The sequence below is a fragment of the Cladophialophora bantiana genome (assembly GCF_000835475.1).
Source record: "Cladophialophora bantiana CBS 173.52 unplaced genomic scaffold supercont1.17, whole genome shotgun sequence".
Lineage (NCBI taxonomy): Eukaryota > Fungi > Ascomycota > Eurotiomycetes > Chaetothyriales > Herpotrichiellaceae > Cladophialophora > Cladophialophora bantiana.
The window spans coordinates 196,039-215,800 of record NW_015971591.1 but is presented as its reverse complement, the minus strand read 5'-3'; the positions used below and the strand labels follow the sequence as shown (position 1 = coordinate 215,800).

At 51.2% G+C, this 19,762-nt stretch overlaps 9 protein-coding genes across 9 annotated transcripts; 4 read left to right on the top strand and 5 right to left on the bottom strand.

The window, feature by feature from the left end:
• Window positions 1-155: 155 nt before the first annotated feature.
• On the top strand, window positions 156-2,932 carry Z519_10033 (uncharacterized protein; the record flags this gene model as incomplete). Its single annotated transcript, XM_016767752.1, has 4 exons — window positions 156-222; window positions 280-370; window positions 427-1,685; window positions 1,740-2,932. 4 exons carry the CDS (start codon window positions 156-158, stop codon window positions 2,930-2,932), a joined length of 2,610 nt encoding a protein of 869 aa, XP_016615850.1.
• Window positions 2,933-3,461: 529 nt separating this feature from the next.
• Z519_10032 (uncharacterized protein) lies at window positions 3,462-3,731 on the bottom strand (the record flags this gene model as incomplete). Its single annotated transcript, XM_016767751.1, has 1 exon — window positions 3,462-3,731. One exon carries the CDS (start codon window positions 3,729-3,731, stop codon window positions 3,462-3,464), a length of 270 nt encoding a protein of 89 aa, XP_016615849.1.
• A 2,187-nt stretch (window positions 3,732-5,918) lies between these two features.
• Window positions 5,919-6,155, bottom strand: Z519_10031 (uncharacterized protein; the record flags this gene model as incomplete). Its single annotated transcript, XM_016767750.1, has 1 exon — window positions 5,919-6,155. The coding sequence occupies one exon, from the start codon at window positions 6,153-6,155 to the stop codon at window positions 5,919-5,921; it is 237 nt and encodes a 78-aa protein (XP_016615848.1).
• Window positions 6,156-6,628: 473 nt separating this feature from the next.
• Window positions 6,629-6,808, bottom strand: Z519_10030 (uncharacterized protein; the record flags this gene model as incomplete). Its single annotated transcript, XM_016767749.1, has 1 exon — window positions 6,629-6,808. The coding sequence occupies one exon, from the start codon at window positions 6,806-6,808 to the stop codon at window positions 6,629-6,631; it is 180 nt and encodes a 59-aa protein (XP_016615847.1).
• Window positions 6,809-8,715: 1,907 nt separating this feature from the next.
• On the bottom strand, window positions 8,716-10,326 carry Z519_10029 (uncharacterized protein; the record flags this gene model as incomplete). The annotated part of the gene is made up of 2 exons (XM_016767748.1): window positions 8,716-9,018; window positions 9,079-10,326. 2 exons carry the CDS (start codon window positions 10,324-10,326, stop codon window positions 8,716-8,718), a joined length of 1,551 nt encoding a protein of 516 aa, XP_016615846.1.
• A 657-nt stretch (window positions 10,327-10,983) lies between these two features.
• Window positions 10,984-12,926, top strand: Z519_10028 (uncharacterized protein; the record flags this gene model as incomplete). The annotated part of the gene is made up of 5 exons (XM_016767747.1): window positions 10,984-11,295; window positions 11,401-11,740; window positions 11,792-12,136; window positions 12,191-12,670; window positions 12,745-12,926. 5 exons carry the CDS (start codon window positions 10,984-10,986, stop codon window positions 12,924-12,926), a joined length of 1,659 nt encoding a protein of 552 aa, XP_016615845.1.
• A 917-nt stretch (window positions 12,927-13,843) lies between these two features.
• Z519_10027 (uncharacterized protein) lies at window positions 13,844-15,981 on the bottom strand (the record flags this gene model as incomplete). The annotated part of the gene is made up of 3 exons (XM_016767746.1): window positions 13,844-14,055; window positions 14,163-14,600; window positions 14,667-15,981. 3 exons carry the CDS (start codon window positions 15,979-15,981, stop codon window positions 13,844-13,846), a joined length of 1,965 nt encoding a protein of 654 aa, XP_016615844.1.
• A 773-nt stretch (window positions 15,982-16,754) lies between these two features.
• Z519_10026 (uncharacterized protein) lies at window positions 16,755-17,964 on the top strand (the record flags this gene model as incomplete). The annotated part of the gene is made up of 2 exons (XM_016767745.1): window positions 16,755-17,034; window positions 17,084-17,964. 2 exons carry the CDS (start codon window positions 16,755-16,757, stop codon window positions 17,962-17,964), a joined length of 1,161 nt encoding a protein of 386 aa, XP_016615843.1.
• Window positions 17,965-18,795: 831 nt separating this feature from the next.
• Z519_10025 (uncharacterized protein) lies at window positions 18,796-19,602 on the top strand (the record flags this gene model as incomplete). Its single annotated transcript, XM_016767744.1, has 1 exon — window positions 18,796-19,602. The coding sequence occupies one exon, from the start codon at window positions 18,796-18,798 to the stop codon at window positions 19,600-19,602; it is 807 nt and encodes a 268-aa protein (XP_016615842.1).
• Window positions 19,603-19,762: the final 160 nt, after the last annotated feature.

The following is a 19,762-nucleotide window of genomic DNA, read 5'->3' as shown; positions in this document are numbered from 1 at the left end:
TATCAATTCCACGGAGGACATCAATATCATCCAAGAGGCTTCTAGGCCTTGATGATGGGAATATCTTTCTTTGGACTCTGGTCCTCGTGCAGCTCTTGCGCAGGATCCTACCTGGGAAAACACTGGGTGAGAATGGTGATTCACGTCTCGTCAATATGATCGACCTTAACAATCTAACTGTCGGCTACGTGTCTGGCATCATCGCTGCTGCCATTTTTGTTGGTAGGCAGTTGTGACAACCCCCGTCACCGACGGCAGATGGCTAATTGCTTTACTCAGTCCAGATATTCGTTCCCACAGCCTTGCCGGTCATTCTTCTTGGGGTCCTCAGGGAAAAGAATTCGGCTGCAACTGCAACGGCAGTTTCTTGGTGCGTGGAAGCTCTATTTGTCCACTACGAAGAGTCTCGGTTGATCTCTCCGTTAGGTCTGTTGTCGGTCGGTTCCTGCATTCCTCCTACTGGCCCACGATTCTCTCCGGGGACACTGCAGCGACCTCAAGAGTACCTCTGCGTGTCGTGGCCATTGCGACCCTGAAGACTTTCTTCACCGTCTTGATCGGCGTTGCCGCCATCGTAACACCACTCGGCCTACATCAAGACATACTCTCGAGCCAAAGCACAACCCCGTCCACTTTCCATTATGTTGCCGATAAGTCCCAATTTGGTTACGGGACTCCTCCAAGAACCGACCTTCCTTGGAGCCGCATCTGCGGAGCATTCAGCCCGGTGAATTGTCCAAACTCGCCTCACACTATAGCTTATTTCAGCAACGCTTCAGGAGAATACTGGTCAGCCGATGACTACGATTCTCATGTACACCAATATGTCATTGACGTGTTTGAAAGCGGCCTCTCAGCCATGGACAAATCTGTCGGAAGCATATTTGACATTCAATCAAGATCATACACGTGGTCTCTAATCAACGACAGTCCTAACGCACTAGCACCGGACAATGGATCTTCATACCCCGTTACTGCTTACCGACAGATTTCGACCATGGTGTTGGAAGACGACTATGTTGCCATTGAAGGCCTAGTGGTGGACATGAAAAATGGTGGAATCGGCTTCAGAAACCATAGTGCACCGCCTGTGTCACCATTCGGCAGCACATGGTCTGAAGATCTGCTCTTTGTTGAGCCCGAGTCCCTCTGTGTCGATACGAACCTGACCTTGGATTTCACTATCCCCAGATACGGTTCCTCTACGAGTCAAGTCTCAGATCTGGTGCTGACAGATCGAGGGGGCTTTGCCAATCTCATCAAAAAATATCCGGTTTGGGACCGGGGTGATACGCAGAGAAATCCAGAGCTCTATTTGCGAGCATACAAAGCGGCGTGGATAAACAATGCTTGGTCCATGGCATTCATGAACGTGACGAATTTTGCCAATCAAAGCGAGCCGGGCTCTCGCGCCTTTGAATACCTCAACTCACACGTCGGAAAGACATTTCCGCTCATGAGCCCCAATTCAACTGGACTCTCGGGAATGTCGAGTTCTCTGGGTCCTGATATCCTCACTACGTCAATGCTGTATGGATATTATCTGAATGGTCTGGATCAGGGAACGGGAATCTATGATAACACCAGTTCTCTGTACAACTTTTCCTTGCCATCCGACGTCCCATCAGTGCCACCGCTATATTCGAATCCTTTCGGGATCGATCAGTCAAACTTCTCCAGCGCTGGTAAGTCCTAATCCATTGATTTCCTTCTTTTGCTCGTTGAGTAACGCGTTGCAGGACTTCTTTGTCAAGGTGCTGGTGGCCAGGATATTGCCAACATCACCAATTTTGCGGCTGCATGTGGACTGCTGTACGGAGCGCCACGGCGAAGAGACGGGAGCGAGTCTGTTGTGTTTGAACCTGGCTCGAACTGGACTGTCCCGCTATACTCGTGCATCTCTACCACGAAAGCTTTGATCAAGACTGTTTCCTTCCGTTTCAATGGAAGCGACGATCTCTCAGGATTGAAGGTCACGAACATATCTGACAAGGTATACGTTAACGAGTCTTCCAAGCCTCTGTGGGGGGTTGAGAAGACAGACCAGGTAATCTCGGATGTTCACATCTTGTGGGGTCTCCTGTCGGGACCAGACCAAGGTAATGTGTCCGTCACCACGTTGCGAAAAGAATTCCTTTATCTGCCTGGCTATGTTGGTGGAGGGGGTGGAGGTCCGCTGTCCGTTGGCTATCAGAACCTGCCGGGTGTCGATTTCCACGCCGACGCTCTCGCGGCCCTCTATAGCATCAGCTCCGCATATTACGGCACCATTATGGACTATTCCGGCAAAACGAATCTGGCCATGTATAGATTGTGGCAAGATTTGTCGCGTACTCCAGCAACCGCTGCCAAAATATTGAATCTTATTTGGACGGACGTGGCGGCCAATTCAGTCGTTGGGACAAGAAGTTTGCAGCAGCCGCGGCAGCAGCAGGGAAACCTCCAGAAACGCGACGGCAGCTCGGAGCAGGACGACGATGCGACCTTGTTGGTTCCGGTGACCGTATACGAGCGACGTATCAGGTACCACATGGTGTACGGCATCCCGGCGTTAATGACAGCCTTGGGGACATTTTGCGTCTTCATTGCCGTCTTGGTTGTCTTGTGTCTGGGCCGAGCCGGCACCACAAAGATGCGCAGATATCTTGACCGAACGTCACCAGGGCGCCTCATGACCTCGCCGCCTTCCACCAAGCCCCCGGAAGCGGAGCCATCTGGCACAGGCAGAGGTAGCTGCCGGTCAACAAAAGAGTGGATTAAAGCTCAAGGTTGGAAACAAATCACTCTTTCCCAGGGCGAAGACGGCTCCATTGTCGTGGAGGATCCGCAGGCCGAGTGTGCACAACAACCCTTGCTGGAAGAAGTGACAAATCAGTATACTGATAAGAGCCCTGTAGTCGAGACTGTCGAGCCTAAGGACCATAGCTCATAGTATATTTGAGAGTCTACATGCCCGTTCTCGACTGCATATAAATACTGTAGGTGTAGGGAAATCCGCCTTCAGCTAAGGCAGCCTTTCCCATTCAGATGTGGTCAGAGGCTTGGCTGGCGGCCGCCTTTAACGTTTGTCTCATGTCCTAATCTCTCTCTACTTCTCTACCAGCTTATTTTGTTTTTACTTTCTCACCTCTGCGCGCCTTAATATACCCTATTGTTCTTTACCTTTATGCCGCCTGTATCTCTCTCCCTACTATGCTAGGTTCTCTATTCTCGATCCTCAATCTGGCTCTAAAATCTACCACGTTATTGGACTCTTCCTCTATCGTAACGAGCTGTCCTCGATTCCCCCTTTAGGCTCCCGTCAAAGCCTGCCTCCTCTCTTCGCGTGCACATTGACCACCCTCCCAATTCCTGATCTTGGCAGCCCCCTCAACACTTTCGAGGAGGACCCTTTTTTTTGGCTAGTTCTGATTGCTCTGAGGCCATTCCTTGTCCAGCACTCGGCGAATGTTGGCGGCTATTTAACTAGCTGGTATTCCCAAACGCTCAGCAAGGGCAACAAACCCATTCTCATCCTCTTTGATCCGCATGTCCGGAATGTTTTCCTCCCGCAACTCTGGATTTTTTTCCTCCAACGGCCTGTCAATATATATTACATAGAATCCGCACGCTTGGGCACCTTTCAAATCGCTGAGACGCGCGGCCACCAGCCCACACTCCTCCGGCCTGACCCCCAGCTTCTCTGCCGCTCCGAGATATACCTTGGGGTTCGGCTTGAATGATTGGAACATGTCGGAAGGGTAAACATGCTTGAAGGGTATGCTGCTATGCGCGACCAGGTATTCCATCAATTCGTTATAAGTGTTGCTAAGGCCCACGGTCGAGAATTGTCCATTGAGCAAGTCCAGGCCACGGCAGGTGTCGGGCCAAGGGGGCAGACGGTGCCAGATGAGGCTGAGTTGTTTGAGTTGCGACTCATCCCAGAGCGAACCCTCTTTGACTCGGAGCTCTGAGGTGCTGGCGTCTTTGCAAGGAATGATTAAGCCGAGCTGTGCGAGCTGTTTGTGGAGTGATTCAAAACGATACTTGTCGACGGCTCTCCAATCTACGCTGTTGTATTTTGCTTTACTGTTGCTAACGAATATGTCCACGTCTTTGTTCCATTCCTGTTCCTGTTAGTACTTGGATTTGTGGTAATGTCCGTTCGTTAGCTATCGACCCCTCCGAACTCGAACCAGACACCCTCAAATGGGGTCTACTTGATCCAACTCGATGCCGCTCGCAAAATACCATGCATTCAACAGTATTGACCCATGGAGGTCATCGCTCACATGCGCGGCCGGGCACTAGAGGCATTGTTGGCCAACAGAGCACTGCAATATGACGGATTTGCACGATAGCCTCCCACAGCGACACAACATTCTGACAAACGATTGTGCCTGACCGTAGGATACTGTGGCTCCTCTCAAAGTCTAGGTATGGTTGACGCATACGGCCCGAAATCAGACAACAGAAGGCAGCAGCAGGCAATTAGGCGCCTTACGGCCAATGCTTGTATAGATGTTTAGGGAGGCATTGAAATCTAGAACTCTGTACAGTGATTTGCGAAATCGAAGTCCTATTCAACGTGAAGTGAATGTCTTAGAGCTAATTAGGATGAGTCTACAATGAACCGCGCTTTACGGATTTGTTGAGCCCCTGACTTTGCTATCGAACTATATATCGCCACCGCTACCGTCCTCGCCACGTTTCCGATCTCAGCATTCCGAAGACCCCTTACGCTTAGTCTGAGACCTGTCGCTCCTTCGAGCGGTCCAGATCCCCAGAGTCAGGAGGAATGCCTTACCACGATCGACGGGACAGGAGAAATGCTCACTCTGATAGCTATATAGATCGAGCTCTTTGTCTCTCGTCTTGTACTTCACAGCGCATCAAGTTAGCAATATCAGGACTCTCAAAGCCTTCCATTCGCGTCCCAGGCACTTCGAAGCCCCTCGGAGGTCTCATCCCATCTTCATCCCTGACACCGCTCAACCGGCGTGGTATGGTCTAACTACTTCCCGCGGTCTTCAGATTTTCTATATTTCCCTTCCACATAAGTTCTATATATGCCCTAGTAGCTAATGACAATTGAGCTGCAACGCCCATATTAAGATCGACAGGTTATGTTACTATTATACAATATCTGTGTAAAACACTTCAGAGATACGTTACGAGAATAACTGAGGAGAAGTCCTTTTAAAGGTCCTTCGATTATGACTAGTGCGAAAAGCTATCGTAACAAGACAAAGTGGCTGTGCTATGCTGAGCTGGAAGAGTGGTAGCAGGGGAGGGAGTTGTCTAGTCACATGTCAAACCAAAATGGGCTGGTAGGGGGGAGTGCGAGACAGTATACAGTGCTGGATGAGTGCCATTCTTTACATTTTAGACAGAGAATCAGTAATCCATGCTTTTGATGCCGTCTAATTATTCCAGAGTGTTTCATCTGCCCTTTCCTACTTCTCAATGTCGTCGCCGTGCTAGGCGCTCGTTGCCCTGGCTGCCGCCTCTCTGGGGGTGGTGTTGGTGGTCGTGTTGCCCTGTCAGCGTCAACCAGAAACGCGTCCTCGATTCCCGATCTGCTGGACAGGACTCTGCGCGTTGTTGCACGTGCACGCCGAACCCTAAAGTGCTCTGTTACAATATTATGTCTGAAAATGGGGATGGCGGAAGAGCCAGTGGCAGGTTGACAGCAGTGCTTTCTTGACGTTGTTGACATGAAAGTCGACTCGAGCGAATAGGAGGGATTTGAGAAGGACATTGTACTTGTCTTCGCTGATTATCATTGAATCGTGTTGAGAATCCTGGCTTGACTGCTGAACGTGGCCGTGATATTGCTACACGAACGACCGTTGCCCGGCCCCAAGACATTCGCATCATACGATGTCCTGACACGTTTTGCAGGCCTCGACTCGCCTGGTTGGAAAAGCTTGTACCGTCTAACCGAAGTCGGAGGCTCGCCCACTGAAGTCATCAACATCATTGAGCGGCGCCGGTCTCTGGCACCATCCTGGTGATCTGAAATCATCAACAATACCAAGACAGGCAGCGACATTACCGCCAAACTGTTTGTTGATCTCCTCCCTAAGTCGGCGAAATGCGTTGTCGCCCTCGTCATAGATAAGCGGCATAAAGACGTCAAAGAGTCCGAGCAGATAATATACTCCGTCCTCCATCTTCTTCATCTGGCGCTTTTCCGCCCAGTGTAATTTTTCGTCAATCGGATATTGACTGCGAGACGTGCCCCGCAGAACAGCGAGGGGATGGGTTGTGACCTCGTGAATCAGCTGTGCCAGCGTCTGCTTCGTCACAAAGAATTCTCCTTCCTACGAGAAGAATTCGACAACATCGGGAGCCAGAAGCTCTTGCAGCGTCCAGCCTTGGGTAAACCATCGGCTGATCCGTTAGCTCGGTTCCCACGTACTCTGCACGTTGCTAATGTTGTCATCCTTTCGGACTAATACATTAGAAAGGTAGACATAACACTTTGTCGCCTCCCGACACTAGCCAAAAATCCTTGTGATGGCTTCAGATAGCTCATTCAACCTATCTCGATGAATACAATATATATCCACCTAGGAGTGCTCGATTCTATCTTTTCTTGTTCGCCGCAAAATCGAATCTTCGCGTATTCTGCCTTGCTCTGGCCTTAACTCTTCTCTATATCGGCGAAGGTGACTTCATTATGGTCTGGGCACCAGGTGTGGGAGAGGATCGCATAGGGAATGTTCTCGTCTGGATCATCGGTCAGGCTGAGCTCGTTCTGACTGTCCCTTCTTAATAGTCGCACTGCTATATCGTTGTGGACGATCGGATTATGTTCGCCCATGGAAGCTGCTTAATGAATTGCAATCTCCGTGACCGGTAAGTTTCACACACTTACACCATCAAATAGAGGTGGACGGATGCAAAGATACACGGAATTGCCACAATACACGCTGTGACCTGTACATGACATAGCACTGTGGGTGCTTTAGCAGCTTTAACCCTACATCATGCTTAGCCTCATCGAGACGACATTTGACATGGGTTGAGAGGCTGGGCAACAGGGAGCCGTGGCAATCACGTGATAATTGCCAAGAGTTGGAGGCTGCCACGCTCGCGCCCGTTCGCCAAGATCCAGGGAGACTTCGCTTAAATGTCGGAGCACAGCTGTAAGGTTTCAAATGACGGTCATACCATTGTAACAGGAGGTCTGGTATCTTACGGGCTGCGAACTGCTGGTGGTTCATTGGCCTTCAACATTCCAAGCACTGTAGTTGGGGCAAGACCCTCCGCTTTCACAAATATTGTCGACACATCTTTAGGACTTCAATTTCGCACATTACTTTGGCATGTGTATTCTCTTGTACGTTCCGAGCCTGAGTGCGGTTGGAAAGGTGACGGAGATTCCGCTCTCATTAGGCTCGGTCAATGTTGACGAAGATTGCGGACCGACGCTGGCTGCTCAACATACTCTGCGGTGTCACGACTCGTCACAACATGGTACAAGGTCGGTCTTGCGAGACCCCTAAAGCCCATCTCACGCATTGAATGTGCTAGACGTCTTGAGGTTGAGAAACGAAATCGAGGGAGGCATGGCTTTTGACCCCAAAACACCTATGCGGCACCAATTGACAGTCTCTACTACCGTTCCGATGCGCTCTAGTGTAGCGGTGTCGAAGCGCGACTGGACAGGCAGTGCTGTTGACATGCGATCTGTGGCCAGCTTCGCATCCCGTTTGTGAGAAACGCTTACGTGTACATGCAGTCTTCGCCAGCCCAACTTCCGTCCTCAGCCTGTCCCCCTTTGGCCTCGGTTGTTATGGCGTGCGCCTCTACATTTCTTCTATTTCACATTCCCACAAGTCGCTTACAGCGACAGCGAATGACTCCCACTGCTGGCGATCACATGCACAACTTTCAACCGCTTGGATGGATGCGCGTGACGAAGAGGCACGGGTGCTTGCCCGCATAGACGGTCCATCGGCATAGTCGTACACACTCCAAGTAAATCCTACGTACCTCCGCTCCTGAAAAGAAGGTACATGGTCATGCAATACCGCTTGACACGTGACTTCATATCGAGGTTGTATAAGTCGTGGCCCGTTAGCGGAGTTTTGTGGATGGCAGCAGTAATGGTTGCTCCGACCTTTAATTCGGTTCTTTAATTAACTCAACTGTAGATTCAGGCGGGCGAGACCCATTTGACATACCTACAAGTATGTCTACCTGGCTGCTATCCTGCGCACTTGAGTTTGGCGGCTCATTCTGGGATGGTCCCCAAACTTCGCGAGATTCGCCCTATTCAACTCCCCTGGTAGCAGCGGGAAATGACATCCTAGGAGCACATGAGGTTTTGCATACATTGCCACATTTTATTCGTCCGTTTCTCTCAATCCACTAGGAGGGCCGAGCTCAGCAACTTCCGGGAAAGATCTTTCTCGTTGAAAGCATCCAATTCCCGTTTGCGAGAATATTCGACTTCCTTCTTTGCGGCATTCTTTCGCTGACGCTTTTCCTGAAGAACAAAGTGAATAGTCCATGGGTGGTGAAAGCCAGAGGGATACATCTTCGTATTGTCCCCTCACTTTGGCAGGCCACAGGGGGTTCGCGACCGCTCACCACCTTGACCAAGTCCATTAATAAAAGCTTGGAGATCGATACTTTGGCAGCTCAGTATTTTGGAAACTATCGAAAACGACAAAGCGTCACTAGAGATATGACGACCACCAACAACTGAAGCTTGACTGGCCATCAGATCTGCCGACGACGACAAGAAAGGACCAACTCGCCAGGGTTTGAATTGAATCTTTCAAGTGTGACTAGTTCAAACTCGCTGTCAAGAAATTCGAAGTCGAAGAGGCGGACAAGGGTAGAGATTACCAGCAGCTGCTCAAAATACGCAATGTTTCTGCCGATGCACGCTCGTGGCCCGGTGCTGAAAGGAAGATGGCACTGAGCCATCTTCTCTCTGTTGCCAGTGGACCAGCGATCCGGGTTGTATTCAGCAGGATTCTCAAAGGCGTCAGGGTTTCGAAGAAGAGTGTAGGTCGGTACCTGTCCGTTGCAATGTTAGGAACTGCGGTTGTCGCAGGGTACGAACGGAAGGGAACCCACGGAGACGGTCACGCCTTCGGATATGAATTCACCGGCCAGAACACGTCCGCCTTTAGGTACAACTCTTGGCAAGCCCATGGAGCTGGCAGGCCGCAAGCGAAGCGACTCTTCAATGCATGCCCGGAGATAAGGGAGCTTGGCCACAGCTTCATAGGACGGGACTTCGTCACAGAGGCCTGCAGCATCGAGTTCTTCCCGCAGCTTGGCCAGTACTTTGGGGTGTTTGCAGAGGAGATAGATGGTGTTAGTCAGCGCGGCGGTAGTGGTGTCGGTGCCAGCGTTCATCATGACGCCGCATTCTGCCAAAATCTGACCTGGGGAAAGGTTGAGGACCTCTCCCTTCCCATTCTTGAGCAGCTTTGAGAAGATGTCGCCTTCGGCATCCTTGTTCTGAAGTCTCCTTCTGGTATTGTGGTAGATGATGTTTTCGTAATCGAGGCCTGCTTGCTTATAGGAATGCCACGCAAACAATTTCCTCGAGAGAGGGAGCAAGGTAGCTTCCATCCCAAGAGCTGTGCCGATGATAGTAGCCTTGTGTAGTGTCTTGATGAAAGGGACTTCATAAACCCTGCCAGCAGGAGTCTCCGCTTTGACAACATCATCCCCCCTATCTAGGCAGCCAAGCGGTTCCCCATAAAGAAGATTTGAAAAGACGTCGATGGTGAAATAGTTAAGGTAGCGACGCATGTTGATGTCCACACCGGAAGCAGCATGTTTGTCCACCTGCTTCACCAGATTGGTAATGCCCCGAGAAATGACAGGCTCGAGGCCTGCAATGGTCTTTTGCGCGAAGATGTGAGCCAAGGTCTTTCTCTTGAATTGATGCTCGGACTTCACTCTGGCGTCGGCCATATTCCTATGTTGGCCTGCTCCGCCGTCGTAGAAAGCATCCTTCAAGAGACTGGCACCGTGACCGTAGATCTCGTTCACAGCACCGGGGTCGGAGATGGAGACGTGATTTGGAGCAATCCGAACATGTGTGCCGAGCGATTCATGTGCCTGGTGAATGGCGAGAAAGTGTCGACAACGAAGATTGTGCGAGATGCGCCACAGGGACGAGAGAGCGGCATAGGATGGCGCTGGAAATTTCCTGAGACCTTTGAGATCCAGGAGGTAGAGTAGTATGGGTTGAATGAAAATGGCCACCGCTACAGTTCCCAAGAGGACTACGCCATCAAAGTTAGTGGTATTGTCCTGACGATGCTCCACTTGTAGGAAGCCATGGAAGCACTCACCCTGAACAAGCATGTTGACCTCTGTAATGTCAACCAGAACAATCAAGGTTTCAGTGACTAGAAAATATTGATACGACTTGCTGGATGGATTCTCCCACATCTGTGTCCTTGGATTCTTCTCACGATATATGTATATGTCCTTCTTTTCCCTATTTTTTGCCCTTGTTGTACTCCGTATCAATGGGTCGCAAACGGCGAAAAGGGAAATCCGCACAGCCTTGCCGACAGCGAGGCGGCGGCCCCTTTTTCGTCGGAGCGGTGGTTTCCCAAAACAGTAAATTTCCGCCTGGGTCCATAAAATTTCGACTTGCTTAACAATGTTTGCCCCCAGATGAACGTCCGCTTCGCTGCTACATTGGTCAATATGGTTCCCCGACCTCCGCGACAACCCCCCGGGGCAGCTCCAGGCGGAGATGCGCAGGGGCACTTGAACATTTCAGGCGAAGTCGATTTGCCGACTTAGGTCCAAGTACAAGTGTCCACTACAATGACACCTTATTGTAGGGGATGGGCCGACGGAAATGGACTATATAACAGTACTATGGTGTCCCCTTTCTCGACGAATCCATCATATGTTGTTCCCTGAACTCCCCAGCCTACTCAATCGCTCCTTCACAAAACTTTGCGACCTTTCTGCTGCAACACCTCCATCTTCAGGCTTCTTTTCGCCATGCCTACAGGCGGTGTCGTCCTTGTTGCACCAGTCGATGTCGACCGTATCGAGGCACCCGTGACGTTCAAGGCCTACTTGATCTGCGCGTTTGCTGCCTTCGGTGGCATCTTCTTTGGTTACGACTCTGGCTATGTCAATGGTGTGTTGGGAATGAGATCCTTCATTCACCAGTTTACAGGCATACCGTACCCCGGGCCCGAAGCTTCTGCCCAAGAGATGGGCAATTTTGTCATTCCTGCGTGGAGGCAGTCTCTGATTGTTTCCATATTATCTGCTGGGACGTTTACTGGTGCCGTTGTGGCTGGGGATGTGAGTTTCTTTCTTCTTTAAAAGACGATTCTGTTTTGTTTCTTTTTTGATGAAATCGTTGCCATGCAAACTATCAGCAGCAGAATAGGCTAATAGGTTGGCTAGATTGCCGACTTTGTTGGGCGGCGAAATACCATCATAGCGGGATGTATCATATTTTCCGTTGGCGTTGTCCTTCAAGTGGCTGCTGCCGCTTATGGGCTCCTTGTCGCGGGCCGTCTCATCTCTGGTCTGGGTGTTGGTTTCGTCTCGGCAATCATCATCCTCTACATGTCTGAAATTGCGCCACGGAAAGTCAGAGGAGCCATGGTCAGCGGCTATCAGTTTTGCATCACTGTCGGTATTCTCCTGGCCAGCTGCGTGGTATACGGTACTCAAAATTACATTACTTCTGCATCGTACCGCATCCCAATTGCCATGCAATGGGTATGGGCCCTCATTCTTGGTTAGTACATTTTCCCGCCGGGGATTTGGAAATACTGACACTGGCTCATAGCTTTCGGGTTGGCTTTCCTGCCCGAGTCACCTAGGTACTTCGTGAAGCGCGGGAATCTGGAAAAGGCCACAAGGAGCTTGGCAAGACTCCGAGGACAGCCAGAGAGCTCGGAATATATCCAACAAGAACTCGCAGAGATCATCGCAAATCACGAGTACGAGATGAAGGTGATCGGAAACACGGACGGATATGTTCAAAGCTGGCTCAACTGCTTCAAAGGCTCGATCCGCAACCCAGGCTCCAATCTCCGTCGTACTCTGCTCGGTACATCGGCTCAAATGATGCAGCAGTGGACTGGTATCAACTTCATCTTTTATTTCGGCACTGTTTTCTTCCAGAGTTTAGGTGTGAATTACCAATTCGCTTCTGCAGAACGACTCAATGACTGACTGAACCTAGGCTCAATCAGGAACCCATTCCTCATGTCCCTGATCACGACTCTAGTCAACGTTTGCTCCACACCCATTTCATTCTGGACAGTTGAGCGGTTTGGACGCCGCCCGCTGTTGATCTGGGGTGCTGCTGGCATGGTCGTCTGTCAATTTATCATCGCTATAGTCGGGACTGTTGATGGCGGCAATCAGGCCGCCGTCCGAGCTGAGATCGCCTTCATTTGCGTCTATATCTTCTTCTTTGCCTCCACTTGGGGTCCCGGCGCCTGGGTGGTGGTAGGGGAAATGTTCCCACTTCCCATCCGGTCTCGAGGCGTGGCAATGTCAGTGGCGTCCAACTGGTTCTGGAACTGTATCATCGCCGTCATCACACCTTACATGGTCAACCCCGACCAAGGGAATCTGGGTGCCAAGGTGTTCTTCGTCTGGGGTGCGCTCTGCTGCGGCTGCTTTTTGTGGGCATACTTCCTCGTCTACGAAACCAAGGGTGCGTTGGACATTTTCTGTGACTCCATCACTATGAACCATATCTTGCTGACCGGAAAACCTCGTGCGTAACAGGGCTCTCTCTTGAGCAAGTAGACCGCATGCTCGAGGAAACCACGCCTCGGAAATCGTCCAGATGGATCCCGACCACCACTTTTGCTGCCCAAATGGGTGTCAATGAGAAAGGAGAACTCGCTCAAGAGCTCGTGGAGGATGTTCAAGGCAAGGGCTCCATATATCGAACCCTAGTATCTTAGTGGTACAAGGTTGACAACGAAGAAGTGTGCACTCATGTCCTGTGCGAGATGTTTGCGAGTGGTCCGGTGACGTTGGATAAAAGTAGGGGCATGGGAATTGCAGCTGGAAGGCCCAAAGTTGGGTCCGCCGTATTGTGCTACAATGAAGGCGAACATTTGGTGTATGGCTTGTTAGGCTATAGCTGGAGAAGGGAGTGGCTGATCGTGAGACTTTGGAGTGCAACTCGAGGCCATGAGGTACATATCCCATTATGCCGAGTAAGGAGTCCAGAATTTGGTGTTCCTTTCTGTCGATGATGCAGGATGCATTCCGACAATTTGATCGAGGCTGACAGAAGTCCTGGCATCAGTGATGGCATGGCATAGCAAGCCCGAGGTGGCGATGCCCGGGACCGATAATCCCTTTCAGTTCGCAATCAATGCCCGGAAGATCTCCCTAGTATGCCCGATAGGTCTGTTGGCGAAGGGTTTGGAGTCGAACCATAGGGGTGCGACAGTAATGTAGGCTCCAGTAGACTAGCAAGCTAAAGTTTTAAACGGTTGATTTGGTCTTTCTTGTGGAGGCGCAGATATTCCTTGGACTGCAGCTGATCTTGATGAGCCCTAGCGATATCATCACTGAGACACGTCCAATTTTGTTGCACCAAAAAAGGGAACAAAAACAAAGATATCTGGAAGGACATGGTCATTTCTGAGTCGTTTCATGCTCCTCCTGTATTAACTGCCGCAGCGAATGACAATCGGCCGGAGCGACCAGACAGCGAGCCGCATGAGCTAAAAGAGTTGGTATATCTTGGGTCTGATGGAGTCACATCCACTACCAGCGCCGTCTGCTCGTTCACGGCGGATGTCGTTTATCTTGAGAGACATTGAGAGAAGTAGCAGAGCGTTAGGCAGTGCCAACTACAGCGAAGTGATCACTGCAGGTTTGTGGGAAAGGAGAGGTCAAGGTTGCCTTCCAAACATGCGTCGATGACGTCCAAGTCGAATTCTGGATCAAACATCTCAAACGGATCCAGCTCTGGCATTTCGTTGAAGTAGGAGAATCCTGGATCATGGAAAACAGTTGAATTGGAGTCTAAGACACCATATGTTGGTCTTGATACTGAGTGGGGATCATTGCCGCGTCCTGTAGATTTGTCAGATAGTGTGACGACAGAATGCTAGACATGGAACAGCCGTGTCTACTAGCATGATGTATTTTGTAGCTCAACAATTGTGTAAGACAGCGCTTACCTTGTTTTGCGGTGGAATTCCCATGTCGTTGGCTTTTCCGGAGCCCGGTTCCTGCAACATTCGCATAGACTCTGTCTAGTTCTTTAAGAGTCACATTCCCCATGTCCGCCATGACAGCAGCCGACCAGAATATTTCGCCTAGTGTCTCCAATATCTGGCAATTCATCTCCAGAGCATTCCGGGCTCGGGAGCGGTACATGGGGACTTTGCTCCGTCGCAGCTCCCGATAATTAACGCTCAGGGATAAGGACACCGCATAAGGGACAAACGGGAGCAAGACTAATTGGTCACGAAATTCGTGTCCAACCATAGCTGTAGCTCGCTCCGCTGACAAGATCTGCCGAGTCCTCGGTGCTCCTGGACCGAAGGCACCATTGTCACCCGGACAGGGACGAAAAGACAATATAGCGACGGCGTGATAAAGAACTTCGATGGTTGCTGGGCATAAGAATCAGGTCAGAGGGTTTCCCTATCAAGACAACACAGCCCCGAAGCTTTACATACCCAGCAAGTGTGTAGGAATTTGGGTGGCAGAGCATTTTGTGATAAGATCCTCGAACAGAGCAAAGTCGAATGACGACTCGCTTGGTGTTGCCCTTGGGCGGTATAGTTTGACGACGCCGTCAAGCAATTCAATGACATGTAAGAAGAGCCTGAAAGTTGGAGCCTGCTTTGCGAATGACTCTTGAAAACACCGTGCGATGTCCCTCTCGTGCATGGCGACCGCACGACCATGAGAAGCAGCATTTAGCCGGTCAAGAGCCCAGACGCAGCAAAACAGAGTTCGAGCATATTCGATATCAGTCTCGCCATCTCGATCGGGAACATGCAGACCGAGCGAATAGACATACTGAACTGCCCGCGCAATCATTAGAGACGAATTTTCGGTACCTTCAGGCCCGTCGACGAAGAGCGACATCAACGCGAGCGCTTGCGTAAGAATGATCTTATCGAGTACGATGCCAATTTCAACTGCCACCCTCATAGCAGCGAGTAGGCGAATCCCGAATTCCTTGAACATTAACGGAGCACCATCTGCTATGACCAGGTGCCTTCTTGAAGAAAAATCCATCGATGCAACCAAACACATACCTTGCCCAAGCAGAATGCGGGCTGGGTTGTCGCTGGACAAGCTTCTATACGTGGCCTCGTCAACGATCGGGAGAATAGGGTGGACTTTTTCGAAATAAAGGGCACACAACGCGTCGAAGTGTACAGCAGGAGGTAGAATTGATAAACACTCTTCCTCAAGAATGGGCAAGAATATTCTCTGAATACGAGGTGTAAATCCGTGGAGGAGACTTGACGGCGGCGCTTTCAATTTTTCTGGAAGATTTGGCGAGTCTCCAAGCTTTGCGGCAAGCCAGACGCCGATGTTGCTCCCATTAGGCATCCCTCTCACGTTTTTTGGACTCGTCGCAGCCAGAAAAACTCCCTCGGGATTCATGTCCCCAATGAATCTTGAATCGAGAGGTGGGCCGTCGTTCACATTTTCAGCTCCGGTAGGAGAGCCTTGCTCTGCATGATCCGCCATCAAGTCGTCGATAACTGCATGCTTATCGATTGACGCCGCAGGTCTGGAACCACTGGGTGGCGACTGTCTCCCATCAAGATGCTGTTGGAATGATTGCTGGGACACACCAAGAACTGCATTCACTACTCCATAATCCGGACTCGGGGAGAGTTGATCTTGCACGTCTTCCTGCCCGACGTCATGATTGCACCGTTTTTTCTTCTTCCGGCAAGTAGCACATGCACGTGGCAGGTGTTTCCGTTTCCGGCTGAACACATTGGCGTCGGTAGCAACAAACTTGTACATGGTCTGCTCGGCCAGTAATGCATTGAGAGGTGCTAAGCAGAGGGGCTTTGAGAACAGTAGTCAAACCATACAGCGAGAGGCATCTCGTATGTTATGCCTCCGACCTTGAAAAGCAATCTTTGGGAAACTGAAAGTAGGTTGGTAACAGTGATCGAGACCCTTTTGATCGCCAAGTCATGATCTCGTGACCGGATAGTCATGTGACAACTACTCTGGTAAGAAGAAATAGTGTACCTGTACATTAACACGTAGGCACAAGCACCGGAACCAGAATATAAACGGAGTGAAGAGCAGTGCTGCTTCCAAGTGAGTCGTGCTCCTGTTGATAGGCTCATAAACCAATTTCATGCATGGCCGACAACATCGAAGGCAAATAAAGAACCCTCGCGAAGTCGGATATGTTGTATTGCTCATTAAGGGATGATAGCACCCAGAATCAAATGACCCTGAGTGACTGCTGGTTGCTGGGCATCTGAATGCGTGCCCAAAAATTTGAGGATGTTGTTTGATGGTGCTAGCTGATCTTCAAAAGAAAAGGGGCCCAGCGGACGCTGTGGTGTAGTACCAAGAAGGAATGGAACACAAAGAGACGTGCTCACGTGATCTAGTTCGTTGACGCGCCTTGTCGATTGCCTGCGGGCGCCGCTCAACTAATGGATACTCAGCCATTTTCAACACTGTCTGTCCAGTCTTGTCTTCTACAGGTCCAGCACATTCCGGAACCGAATTCGACTCGAATTCTCATCTTTTCTTCGTTCTGCTCTAGCATCACCATGTCAAAGCAAAACGATCCGGAGGCAATCTCGAATTTCCTCGCAGAACAACGAGATGAAGCACCCACCGAACTTCAACATATCTTTCTCTCTTTCGAAGATCTCTGGGAACGCAAGCTATGGCATCAACTGACGGACAGTCTTTTGGAGTACTTCTCGAATCCAGAGAGTACTGCTCAGAGACTACCCATCTACAACACTTTCATCATTAGTTTCGCCGACAAGATCAACCAGCTCAAACTCGTCAAGTTGGGACTGAGCGCCTCGGCGCAAATCAAGGGTACATCCCTAAGCTCGGTACTGAGAACTCAATGCTAAATTACCGTCAGATGACACTGAACGAAGCCAGTTCCTCAAGACTCTCGCCGATCGAGTTGCTAGACCAGATTCCGAAGAAGCGCACGTCTACACCATCACCGAGCTGGCCAGTGTGTATCTGAGGCTAGGAGAGGCGGCAAAGACGAAGGAACAATTAGAAAAGGCGCAAAAGACTTTGGATCAATTTGATTTCGTGGAGAATGTGGTTCACGCTGCCTTCTACCGAGTCAATGCCGACTATTACCAAGCCGAGAGCGACTACACATCCTACTACCGAAACTCGTTACTGTATCTTGCATGTATAGACGAATCAGAACTAAATACTGAGCAACGACAGCACAGAGCATACAATTTGGCCATTGCTGCATTGGTGTCGGACCAAATCTACAACTTCGGGGAGTTGCTACTACATCCTATTCTGGACGTCCTCAAGCCTCCACACCCTCAGTCATGGCTGCGCGACCTCCTGTTTGCCTTCAACCGAGGCGATCTCGCTGCATTTGACCGGATGTCCAATAACCTCAGCAAAGATCCCACCCTCGAGTCGCATCGATTGTTCCTCTGGCAGAAGATCAACTTGGCGGCGTTGACAGAGCTGGTATTCAAGCGGCCTCCACATGACCGTGCAATGACTTTCAAGACCATCAGTCAAGAGACGAATGTCAAGCCCGATGAGATTGAGCACTTGATCATGAAGGCCCTCAGCTTGGGGCTTTTGCGAGGAAAGATTGACCAGGTAGCCCAGATTGCGAGGATCAACTGGGTACAGCCCAAAGTACTGGAACGAAGCCAAATCGAGGGCATGAGGCAGCGGCTGAAGGAGTGGGATAATAATGTCAACGATTTAGGCCACTGGATAGAAGGTGTCGGCAAGGATGTTTGGGCGGCATAGTCATCCATGATCACACTTGTGTGGGACGGCTAGGGGATGGCGTTTCGAGGCAGCAGAGGTAGACGGCCGATGGGAAAGGTTCCCTCGACAGCTAAAAGCAAAACATTGTAGGATTAGCCATCGGAGATACAATCCAGTAACGCGCCTTGTTGTCGAATTTCGTTTATGAAAGCAAGACTCGGCTATGATTTCACTGCTCAGTGCCACAAGGCTTAAGCGAGGCTGAGCAAGGCTGCCTGCAGCTCCACCGACTGGAGCCCCGAATCCAATGCACGCTAAAATTTTGGACAATGGACATGTTCCAGCATCGAGGAGCTCTTTTACCAACCGTTCTACGCCGTACAACCCTGAAAAACAACAGCATCGGGGCCACTGGCTTTCCGTTTTCCAATTGCCGTTCTCCCTAATGCACCCCCGATCATCTCTTTGACGCCGGTGAACGCACGAACGCACCCACCCACCCACGCAAGAACGAACGAGCAGACGAACGCAGGAAGGCTCGGTGGTTGCCCAGGCAGCTAATCAGTCAGGGAGTCAGCTATAATGAGCCCGTCGTCTGCGGTGACGTTCGCGCGTGCCTGTGCCTGCGCCTGCGCCGGTAGGGCAAGACCTACTGCGCCGCAGAGCCTGCTGCACTTCCTGCGGACGCAGTCGACAGCACCGTCACTGGTCGCCAGTCGAGGAACGAATCGCCATCTTTCGTCGCGATGCCGCAAGGTCCCTGTACAGCAGCAGAAGCAACGAGCGTTCTCTTCAACATGTCTCCTACACCGAGCACAACCTATCACTGACATTCCGCCGGCGGCGTCTTCGGAGGGACTCGACGCCTCGATGATCCTGGGCAAATCAAGCGATGACGGATCAAACATTGCCCCGAGCATACTCTCACGCGCATCGACGGATCCTGAGTCGAAAGGATCGTCTTCTACCTCTGTCCCTCAACGCTCGTCACAATCACCGTCCCCTCCACCGCCCTCGTCCCAAAATGAGAAAACCACAACTTCGTCATCGTCGTCGTGGGAGCCCTCGCTGATCTACCCTTCCTCCTCACACGAAATCGCTGCTCGGGATGCCGCCTTCTTATCTACGTCGCCTACGCTGGTGGGGACCGTGTCCAGGGTGGGGACGATGCAAAAGACAGTGCGGGTGACGCGCCAGATCCAGGTGTGGCACGCGCATTTCCAGAAACACTACACACGCCCGACGCACAGCCTGGTCCACGACCCGCACAACCTGCTGCTGGAGGGGGACGTGATCAGGTTCGGCGCGTTTCCGCCGTCGATGAGGGAAGAGCGCGACCGCCGCGGACAGGTGGTGGTCAAGAGACACCGGCCGCGCGACCGCAACGGGGTGGTCAAGGAACAGGGTGTGCGGTACATTGTGCGTGAGGTTATCAGCCCGTTTGGCGTGCCCCTCGAGCAGAGACAGCCGCGGACCGTCGGGAGCGACAAGGGCAGGTGGCTCGGCACCGAGGGCGAGATGAAGAAGCCAGCACTGAGGCAGAAGGGGAGACGGGATGGCAAAGGTGCCAGCGCCAGCGCCAGTACCACCAGCACCAGTACCAGCAAGAAAAGCCGAGCGAAAGCAGGGGCAGTGAAAGAGAGACAGGAGTCGGCAGCGAGCCCGGTGCCGGCGTAAAAGGCAAAGATCGAAAAAACCGAGGGTGGCCTCCTGGCTTCGTGTGTAGCCATGTAGTTATATAGTTCAACCAGACTCGGGGGAAGACCAGGGAGCTATTTCAAAGAAATCCGAGCGCCATGGTCGTCGACAACAACCCATATAGAGATCTGTTTCGGAA